The sequence below is a fragment of the Amphibalanus amphitrite genome, unplaced genomic scaffold (genome assembly GCF_019059575.1).
Source record: "Amphibalanus amphitrite isolate SeventyFive unplaced genomic scaffold, NRLGWU_Aamphi_draft 000122F_arrow, whole genome shotgun sequence".
Lineage (NCBI taxonomy): Eukaryota > Metazoa > Arthropoda > Thecostraca > Balanomorpha > Balanidae > Amphibalanus > Amphibalanus amphitrite.
The window spans coordinates 667,931-679,070 of NW_024881617.1; the positions used below are offsets into that span (position 1 = coordinate 667,931).

Consider the following 11,140-nt stretch of genomic DNA (forward strand, 5'->3'; position numbering starts at 1 on the left):
TTGATTTGTGATGGTATATTATGGTTCCATTTGTATTGGTACACTCAGTTCCCGCTTTTCAGTTGTTCCCAGCTTCCTGAGAATGATGATGAGTGATCAAAGGCCACACATCATCAAAGGCAAGACCGGTACCGTTAACGTAGCGTAAACCGTTTAGAACCACTCTGTTTTTCCATACCAAATTCCGGCTTCAATCGACTTCAATCGACAACAAGGTATCTAAACGGATATGTTATATGCCATAGGCGGCGGAACGGGGAGGGCACCGGGGCAACGTGCCTCCCCCCTTTGATTTTGTCATTTTAACATTAGCCCTATTGGCGTTGCATGGAAAGAATGGGGCCAAAAGTCGGCAGTGCCCTCCCCCTCCCTTAATTAAAGGCGTTGCGCCGCCACTATTCTCTGCGCTTCGAATGGGAGTGACAAGTTCTTGGGGCAGGTGATTTCTAGTGAATTGGGTCGCCATACAGTCACGAGCCCTTGAAAGATACAACTTCCAATTCTGCAGACCGCCTTCCTCCAGGCCGTGGTCGACATGTCCAGAAGCAGCTTGTCGGCGTTTGTGGCAGGTTCCAGGGTCGTCAAAAGGCCGCGATCGGTGATGTGTAAAACGATGGTTGAATTAGGGATATTACATGTGAGACGTCTGATCGAAGTTTTACAATTAAAAATTTGCGATACTATGCAAACGTCATTATTACTTTCCTCCGTATTTTCGGGTTCTAGGGCCCATCCCTGCAGTACCGTGGCGACCTAACCTCGCCATTTTGCCGCATGTACTCTAGCAACGACCGCGCGTCGTCGTCTCTGCCCAAGATCTTCGTGTCGCAGACGATCACCAGCTGTCGCCGGGCGCGAGTGATGGCCACGTTGATGCGGCGCGTGTCTGTCACGAAGCTCAGGCCTGACTTCTTGGATATGACCAACGATACGACGATGGCTTCCTTTTCGCGTCCCTGGAAACCGTCCACCGTGTAAACGTCGACCTCCTTCAGTCGGCGGAGCCTTAGGCCGTCGCGCACTCGGGTGATCTGGGCGCAGTATGGTGTGATGACGCCTATCTGGTCCTGGGACACGCCGGCACGTACCAGAGCCTCCACGTGCGCCACCACAATGTCGGCCTCCCCGGGGTTGCTTCTCGAGTGGGCCTCGTCGGGTCTGGCCTCGCTGAGCCCGCAGCCGGCCGTGTCGACGAGCAGCAAGGTGGGAGCTGTGTCCTCCGTGAGGCGTACGCCGGGCAGATCGGTCAGACGGTGGTGGCGCACGGCCGGCGCCGCCTCCAGACGGCCGTCGTAGTGCTGCTGCGACGGCCACTGCTGGATCAGCTCGTGCATCCGGTACTGGGTGCAGAGCATGCGCACCGCCTTCTCCCCGTGCAGGATCACCTGACGCTCCATCAGGGAGACTTCCAGGCCGAGGTTCGCCGCCGGCTTGCTGATGATGGTCGGAGGCAGCTGGCGGTGGTCGCCGGCCAGCAGCAGCTTCCCGGTCCTCTGCGCCGCTAGCCAGCAGGCAGCCTCCACCGACTGGGAGCACTCGTCAATCACCACCAGGTCAAACGCCCCCAGGCCCAGGTGCCCGGGTGCTTCCAGCAGGCCCTCTTCACTCGTACTGGCCAGTGTGCAGAGGACAACTTTGGACTCCTCTATGAGGAGTTTCTGTAGTGCTTTGTCGTCAGAAGGAGACCGCTTTTTGTCATGGTGGTGACTTACGTCATCATCGAGAGTACCGGCCACTTTATCTAGCCAAAAGTCAAGAAGTGGTTCCCTGATGCGGGCTGGATGTCCGAGACGTACCATACTGAGTTCAAGGTTGTGGCGTGAGTTTTTCTCAGCTAGTCGTTCGAGCATGTTGTCCACGGCCGTGTTGGCGTGGGCGCACGCCAGAATGCGACAGCCCAACTTCAGATGCTGCAGGATTATCTCGACAATGGTGGTGGTCTTTCCGGTCCCGGGAGGACCGTGGATGACGGCCAGATGCTTCTGACGGACAGCGAACTCCACCGCGTCGCGCTGCAGCTGGTTAAGCCCGGTGTTGTAGAAGTCCAGCTTTCCGTTTGCGTTGACGATTTTCGCCGGTAGTTTATCCGCGCATTCTACTGGCCGCTCACCAAACAGAACTGCTCGCAGTCGAATAGCTCTTCCAGAGATCTCGTCCAGTCCTCGCACGATGTTACGCATCTTCCTGTACATATCATCTAGGTCCACTCTTTCGATGTTCACCACCTTTCCCCGAGTGAGTTTGCCACCCCTTTCCATAACGATCATGAGCTCGTAGTCGGTGACCCGGTACACCACGGCCAGTTGGCTTGCCGCTTCAAGTTCCTCTCGGTCCTCTTTGTCTCTGGTCACCTCTATTGGCTCGCGGGAGCGGATGTTGTGCTTGGGCAGCAGCGTCTCGTGCACGCCCGACCTGTCCCTGGTGCTGCCGGCCGGGCGGAGCACCCACAGCCGCAGTCCGTGGGGCGTCAGCTCCGTACCGTCCACCAGCAGGCCCTCCAGCCGGCCAAACTCGGCCATCTCTATGTGACGGGCAAGCTCGGCACCATGCTCCAGATCCAGCAGGGGCAGATGCAGCCGCTTCAGCTCCTCGCAGGTGAGCGGAGACGACAGCGACTTCTGCGGCAGTCGACAGCGACACGCGTCAGTTAGCAGAGGCAAACAAGTGAGGTATGGATTACCTTATTTTATCGGTGTAAAGGTAGTGAAGCACAATGTAACGATTGCTGACCTGTTAGTAATGGAACGTAAGATACGTGATTATTATATCTGGCATGCTGGCAAATTCTTCAGTCACATGTTTTATCTGTTATTGCAGAAACTGCTTTTCCGCGAAATTAAAAGAGCCAGCTGGACGTCAAGCAGAAACAAGCAAATTTGGGTGTGATGTAACCGATATGCCTATTGCCCATTGTTGGCGGTTATCGTGGCATGCCTAGGTTTATCCAAGATCAACTATCGTGCAACTTGTAAATGGTAGGGGAAGGTGGGGTAAGACGGCCCAGCGGGGCAAGACGGACCACCAGCCCTCCCGGCTGAACCGCTGCTGGTATCTACTGCTTTATGCACTCACTATGTTTGTTTTCCTTCGTAACAATGGCCACCTTGAGCTCATGCTGCTAGGATGCATAGTTTTTGAGTTATTGAGAAAAATGTTGTTTTTCGTCAAACCGATCTAATGTAAGAGGTCTACGGGTGATTCAATTAAGGCGCCTTTCTTGCATGATTAGTTTCTATTTTGCACTTAACTGTGAAGAACAAAGTTATAAACTTAGTTATAGTCACACTTCAGGAAAGGCAAGGTTTTGCAATGTTGGGCTATTTGACATATACGTCATGATAATGACAGAATTTAGATTTGGGGCAAGACGGACCACTGTGGTCCATCTTACCCTGTGGTGGTCCATTGTACCCTGCATCTGGAAAGTTCTTTTCCAAAACATTGACAAAAGTGTAAGCTAATTTTTTCAGGAAGGAGTCTTTGTTCCATGTGAGCCATGCATGCAAGTGCTCAGTTAGCATGCATTCATGCCAAACGACAATCAACACACATGTTCCCAGCTTTTAGCTGCACTTTCATCACACATGAGTAAAGAGTAAAGGCTCATTTTGTTATTTTACCATTCTGGTTACTTTTTCTTACAAGAGTAGGTACAGAGCAGAAGTGTAACACACATGAACGGATAGCAGGCACTGCTGGGTGGTCCGTCTTACCCCACGTTTTTTCTTGTCTGAGTTTTTGACATGTCCCTCTTTAAGAGCATCCACCACCTAGATGTCTTTAATTTGAAATTTAGTCTTTACACATATCAACAGAGGAAGGATTGAGCATTCCGAAGACTATAAATAATATGAATTACGAGAGCAGTGTAGCAAGATATGCGGCCTCAAACCTTAGCTGGTCCGTCTTACCCCACCTTCCCCTACAGGGTGTTTCACAATTAACGTTACAAGATCAAAGCTCAATATCTCTGTGCATAATGACTTTATTTCCGCCAAAATTGCACCATATGCACCCAAAACCACAGAGACCAACATCCTGAAGTCCTACTCGAAGTGGCCGCCTCCAGCCTTCACAGCGGCAGCCAACCGTCTCCTGAAGTCATGGACTGCGGCACGCACAACCGCGGCGGGGATCGTCTGCCAGGCGCTGATCAGAGATCGCTTGAGATCGTCGATCTTCTTGTGCGGTTTGGAGCAGGCTTCCTTCTCAAGCACGGACCACATCGTGTAATCCATCGGATTCAGATCTGGGGATGATGGGGGCCACTGGTCCTTGGGTGATGAAGCCTGGGCAGTTGTCTTCACACCACTGTTGGGTGACGCGCGCGGTGTGGCTTGTTGCGCCGTCCTGCTGAAAAGTCCAGCCCTTGTCTCCGTACGTCTTCTTGGCCCACGGCTTCAGCGTCTGTTCAAGGATGGTCTCGATGTAGGTTTCTTTGTTGATTTTTACGCCCTCGGGCACAAAAACCAACGGCGACTTGCCGGCCTGGCTGACGGCCGCCCAGACCATCAATGAAGCGGGTTTCTGAGTCCGGAAGACTCGGAAGTCCGGAAGACCCGAAATGTGTGTGCCCCCTGGCGACCGACAGCTGTTGCGGAGTTTCATGCACTAGTGCCCCCGATCCGCATCGTGGCGGGCCGCAGGGGGCACGCGTTAATCCACCCACACATCCCAGCCGCCAGGTCGGCTCGCCGGCCGGCACGCAAGTCACCTTTCTGACACGAGGTAGGAAATGACGTCATTGCCATTGAAGCCTGTGCGTTGAAGACTTGAAATTCATACAGGAGGTGCGTAATAGATACCTGTTGACTACACCACGCAGCCATGTACAGCCGTCTTCAAACAGGTCCGCGAGCAACAAGCTTGTCACACAGGCTCTAATCCTGATATTCGAGACAATCGCAGACTCGGACCTCATTTGGATCAGTCTTTCATCTGCTACACCCATTATCTGTCCAAAGGGCATTCAAAATGCAATTAACCAGGACCAGAATTATGTGCTCTTTCCAATGGTGTATAGTGTTTTCAGAAAAACCACCGTGCACCAAAATTGAGTGGGAACTCTTGTAACGGTAATTGTGAAACACCCTGTAACAGCTCTCGTAAGTGGATATAGGTACCGAACAAGTGGAGAAAGAAAATACCTAATGGGTAGGTAATATACAATGCCGTTTGAGATAAACCCGGTGTTGGGACTTGCTGCTGTTGGGACGCCTTGCTGGGTAGGTACCTATTGATCTAAATATCTAACTATGACATATAGGCATATATACCTATGCAATATGTATCCATGTATCTTAATGCTTAACGCTTACATAAGTCAAGGTAACCCTCTGAACGCTTATAAGTCTCCTCAAAGTGCGCCTATAATTATAGGTACCTAATGCAAGTGCAAGTTGCGCGAGAAATGAATGCCTATTGCCTATCGAGAGGGACTATATGGATGTGGGCCTGTTGAATTTTGCACTAGTTTAAGCTGGCATGGGTCACAACAGCATATTTGTTTTTAGTCACTTACTTCACTTACAGACGATTCTGGCTGACTTGGTGCCGTTGGTGGCAGTCGAAGCAGGACCTCGCGGGGTGAGAGCTGGGAAATACAGTTGAAATCACCACATACGGCACAGCGTATCCCGCGAGAAGAGGCAGCTGTAGGATTCTTCCCGGCCACGAGCCGTGCTTTGGGGTCCGGTTGGCTCTTGGTGGATCGAAAGCCCTGAAATAAAGGCCTTGACTGGTGACGAGCATTACGATACGGTCCTGGTTGATATGATGGCACTCATGTAGGTATTTCACTGGTAGGAGTGCTGTGATAATAATTGGAGTTACCGTCGCCCGACCTAGCAATTTATGATGAAGCAGTTGTTAAATACAAACAATAAAGTATCTATCGTTTTTTCCTGACTAACTGATATTCCCAAATATAGGCATTGGGCACGCTGTGATCAATGATGAATAGGTCAAGCCCCATAAACAAAAAAAGTTTACCTTTGATGAGGTTGAGCCATTGTATGGTTCGTTCTTCTTCGGATCAGTCGACTTGCTGGTTCTGGCATCTCCGGCACTTGTTTGGATGCGTTTGCGCCGCCGTTGCACTACGGTCCAGCCCCCGTCTTCCATAACTAGCAAAACTTCCGAATGTCACATCGCTCAGTGAAAAAGAAACGCACTTTTTAAGATGCATTGACTACACTTCTTTCCCCTGCCAGTCACTGTCGGTAACTGGAGCTATTTGCAACAATTCCGGGTTCTTTTTATCTCGCTGACCGTTGCCGTCACGGCGGCACTGATAACGGCCACGTCATGGCGCGATATCTGTGATTCACTGAAAGGCACCCCAGCTGTTCAGCGCACACCTGAAACGGCCCGTGCACGAGGAGGGGTGCTAGTCCTATCGGTAGAAGGTCGGCGTCTACTCCGGGACAACGGTCACCCGCCACCCTATCACTGTCTGTCGGGAGTTCGGGACTGGGGGGCTGGTAGCAGCGCGCGCCAGGACTCCGCAGTCCGCAGTCCTCTGGGCAGCGGAAGGTCAGTGATAAGACGGTGCCTTGTGACAGCCAATAGCCATGCCTATAAGCAATATACGTCCCTCGTAACCCGGCGTGCATAATCTCTGACCACTGTTCTACGAGTGGTCAGTTCTCGTACCTAAGTTCGACACAGACTGCGTCTCCTGGACGAGGCCGCGCGGGCGCGGGCTCGTTTGGTTGCTGGCTGAGGTCAAAAGGAGAGTAATGCTTTGTAGTGGCGAAAAATTGTCATTAAATAGGCATAGCCGACATTGCTTAGGTAAAGCTAGATTGCTTGACGCCTACATGTCAAAGGTATTGTAGGGTATCTGTATTGTGTGCAGTTATCCTATAAAATACCAAAATATTTCTACATAAATATAAAATATGAAAGTGTGTTCCGGAATCCGTCTTACCCATGGGATATCACTGCCGGTCGCCCGAAGGACATTTACTTCAAGTGATGTCTAATCATAACTTGAGGCAGAAGAAATAGACCAGGCAAGATGCCCTACGGGCTACAACCACGAAGATCACAGTAGGTACACGTAAATGTCAATGCCATGACAAGGGATCGCAGTTATTCGACGAATGAATCCCCGCCCATGAACAAAAATGCTCTACTTTTCGCTGAATCATCCGTGGGTTGTCCCGTTCCTCTGACCCGCCCCCTCCATCATGCACCCAGTTCCCCCTCAGGGTTCTCCGCGAAACACCTCAAAGTCCCCTTCTCTTTCTCTGGCCTCTCGTGAGCTTATCGGACGGGAAGCGACGGGAATCACCCGATGTGGGTCGTCCGAGATGGCCCATCAAGCGTTATCAGCGTCACGGTAATACATAGGTATCATCATCGCTTTCAGGATGAAGGTAGTTTTAAGTGCAGCCTGTGGGCTTAGAGGCTTATTCTGCAGACGAAACGCTATCTTTGAGATATGAATCTAACGCAACATCATCAGCCATGACGCATCTCGTAAACATGTGTTGTCGTCAGGTGACTCGAAGCGGTAGATGAGTTGCATTGAACACAAGTTATCACTTCAACCCATTCGAGTCGCACGAGTGCGCTGAAGACACGTCAAACGTCATAAAACGAAACAAAACCTCATAAAAGTAGTACTGTGTGTTCCCTATTGCTAGCCTGCTTTAGCAGCACGATAAACACAGGAATAAATACATGCAAAGCCGTGCAAGGTCACATAGAAGGACGGAAAGCAAACCTGAATCCCCCGGGCTTCCGGTCCGTGAGTTGCAGCAGACGGTCGGGAGAGCGGACATCTCGGGCCCCCGGTCGGAGAGCAGACACCCTGGGCCTCCGGCCGGAGAGCGGACACCCCGGTCCCCCCGGTCGGAGAGCAGACACCCCGGGCCTCCGGTCGGAGAGCGGACACCCCGGGCCCCGGCCGGAGAGCGGACAACTCGGGCCTCCGGCCGGAGCGAGCTGTGGCTGTGGTGCAGCGCGCCACTGCAGCACAGGCCGCTATCGGCCCGTGTCCGCTCCTCTGACCGTCATCGCTGGCTGGAAAACAGCCTGAGCGAGGTCTGCATCCTCAGTGTGACCCGCCTCCGTCGCCGACGCCGGACGCAGGCGGCGCAGTTACGGGATGGCTGCCGGTCTTGTGCCGGCCGTGTTAGTTGTGGGCGCTGTGCTCGCCGTGCCAGAGGGCTCGGCTGGAGACGGTGTGTACTGCGGCACACCGGGCTGCATCTACGCTGGAGGATGCCGCCAGCCCCATCGAGTGACCTGCGACCTCAGAAATGTGGGACAACACGTAAGTTTGGGCAGAGAAGGGCAGCTTGTGAAGGTATTAGTTAGACGAGTTTAAATATCATAGCACTAGCTATAGATGATAGATACACCATTAACGACTTGGTAACTGTGAAATATCAACCTAACATCTCTATTTATTGCAGAAAGTAGCATTACAGTCAATAAGCTACAACGAGAGGGTACACCTAAACCACCTTCCAAACCTCACCTCTCTAAACCTAAGCCTCTCTTCCAGGTCAACATCACGTTCGACACATTCCCGACATCTGTGCGCCAGCTGACGATCGCCAACGCCGCGTCCGTAAGCCTCCGACACCTCGCCCTGTTCCACCTGCGGCGCCTGGAGCTCCTCCAGCTGCTGGCGATCGACAATGTCACCCTAGAGAAGGGCTCCGCGCTGTTGGTCATGCCGTTGGCCGCGTCGTCACCGCTCACCGTCACCATTGACACCGTCCGTCAGCTGTCGGTAGCGACGATAGCCCTATCTGATTACGGCAGGTCCGACCACAACGTCACACTGCGCAACATCCGTGAGTGTTACATCGCCGGCGGCGCCTTCCGAGGCAGTTCCAGTCCAGTGCAGAGTATCACTCTGGAGAACATTACCTCGCTCACTCTGGAGCCGGGCGCGTTCAACGACATCGACAGGCTCAGCATCAGCGATGTGACCATAACGCGCTGCAGGCAAGACACGTTTACGGGTGTCATGAATACCGTGATGCTACACGCCGTGACGGTGCAGCGGGCAGAGCGGGACTGTGTGCGCGCGTACCGCTGGCGCTCGCTCGTCATCTCCGCCTCTCAGCTGGGATACGTCAACAGCGGCGCCCTCAGTGGCCAGATTGCCGATGTCGTGATCCTAAACAACACCTTCATGCGTCGTCTGGACGAGAGGGCGGTCAGCTTCAACGTCACGCGCTTCACCGCGCTGGACTGCAGTTTCGGGGAGCTCCGCCCGCGGTCGCTTCAGGTCATGGCTTCCAGGTCGGTTCTCCTGCAACGCTGCGCGGTGGGCACACTGCGGCGTGATGCTTTTCGTCTGCTCCGGCTTAAGGGACATGATGCTGAGGGTGTGGCGATCCAACGGCTCAGGATTGACCGCGCTGAATCGGGTGCGCTGAGATTCGCGGATTCTCTTCTGGGAGGCGAGCTGAGGAATGTCAGCGACGCTGACGAAAGCCAGGTAGATGCTAACAGCAGCAGCAGCGTCATACTCAGTGGCCTCAACTTCGGCATTCCGTGTATGTGTGGAGCATGGCAGCAAGCAAGTCGTCTGCTACTCTCAAACGAGGACACACAGCTTATTCTAAATTCTGAGGGGGAGCATCCTCTCACTGAATCCATCCTGAACGCGCGCTGCGCCGGACCGGCGGACGCAGGCAATCCAACACTGGCGGAATTTGAGCTGCTTCACTGCGGCAGAGCTGCATCAGCGCGGCGGAGCGCTGCCAACTCGTTGTCACAGTACTACGCAGCCGCGTCGGTGGCTCCGCTACTGCTGCTGCTGCTCGGTGCACTGGCCGCCCTGCTGTGGAGGCGGCGCGGGTCCGGCCACCCCGCGGCCTCTGACGACCGGGCGATTCCCGCCGGAGGTGACGCTGTCTCGGCCAGTGCTCCCGTCTCCGTGCGGGACAGCCCCGTCACCTCCCGAACTCGCATGGGGGGACCACCGGCGCAGAGCAGAGGCAACGTCCCCTCAGAGCCGACGTGGGCATACATCAGGCCCATGTCCGACTTCTCGGAGGGTCTGTACGCTGTACCTGACGAACTGGACATCCAGAGGGGAGACGAGTCCTCCAGTAACAGCAACAAACCCACACCGGAGCTGGGGCCTCCAGTCATCGTCAAGGATGCACTGGGGAAAGCGGAAGGGCTCGCACGGGGAGAAGGTGTGGCGGAAAGGACGAATGCAGCGACTGAAGGCAGAAGTACGCCTACGACCTCCAGGTGTGTGTACGACCGTGTGCGCTGGCCGCCCGTGGCCGTGTGCACGTGCAGCGCAAGATTTTCGGAGTCGACTGGCGATGATGGCTCCTCCCTATATGCACGTCTGTGCACGTGCAGACCCCGCAGAGTGGTCGCCTTATGAGCGAGGTGCCCGAGTGTATTTACTCTGCCGCTTTGAGTCGTGAGTTCAGTGACGCAATAGTGTGCCAGCCCAGCACTTCAACCATTCTTCACTGGTTAGACCACGTGGAGGCTCGGGTGACTTCATACTTATGCCTTGGATGACCTCAAACATCTTGTTAACCCCAACACAGTCCATGGTTTCAAATGTACATATTTTAGTGTGGCAATTACACCACCATTTCGTGTATATCAATAAAAGGTACAGCCCACCGCTAAAGCAATGTGCGGTTTTACCAATCTCAACGGATGGCTTTGACTGGCGATTTTTTAATGCGGAGTGATCGAAAAGAAGACGTCAATAGATAAAGTTGCAGCTGCAAAGGTGGCGATACATGTAAGCTACATTCAAAGTTTCATTGTAGTCTGGCTAATCGTTCCTAAGCTTCAGAAGCAGAACATACACATGACTGAAACCGCACATTACTTCTGCTGTGGACTGTACCTACAAGTACGAAGTAGACACCCACATACATCACCTTTCCGGAGGCAACGACCGAGCAAGATGCAACCTCACTGCATCCTTTTGATGTGATGTTCCCGAGATCGGAAATTCGCAGCCAAGAGCCGTCGTCATTTCACAAACATCCGGCAAGGAAGATAAGCTGGGCCACGTCACAAAACATGGATGTGTTTGACCAGCACTTGTTAAATGTACAAAGTGTACAAGTTGAATAGCATTCTTTTCTCGCCCATTATCATTATAGGTTCACGTTGAATAGCAAACAAC

At 53.2% G+C, this 11,140-nt stretch overlaps 1 protein-coding gene across 1 annotated transcript; it reads right to left on the reverse strand.

The window, feature by feature from the left end:
• On the reverse strand, positions 1-6,512 carry LOC122381580 (DNA-binding protein SMUBP-2-like). Its single transcript, XM_043365921.1, has 3 exons — positions 5,992-6,512; positions 5,522-5,719; positions 1-2,618 (listed from the first exon to the last, which is right to left on the reverse strand). The coding sequence occupies exons 1-3, from the start codon at positions 6,121-6,123 to the stop codon at positions 723-725; spliced, it is 2,226 nt and encodes a 741-aa protein (XP_043221856.1). The 5' UTR covers positions 6,124-6,512; the 3' UTR covers positions 1-722.
• Positions 6,513-11,140: the final 4,628 nt, after the last annotated feature.

Bases quoted from the DNA above. Each gene is read 5' to 3' on its own strand.
- LOC122381580 (XM_043365921.1), bottom strand. From the start codon at position 6,123: ATGGAAGACGGGGGCTGGACCGTAGTGCAACGGCGGCGCAAACGCATC. The intron at 5,720-5,991 runs GTAAACTTTTTT...CCTTTATTTCAG, and splicing joins ATGGCTCAACCTCATCAAAG to GGCTTTCGATCCACCAAGAG. The intron at 2,619-5,521 runs GTAAGTGACTAA...CGACTGCCGCAG, and splicing joins CAGAATCGTCTGTAAGTGAA to AAGTCGCTGTCGTCTCCGCT.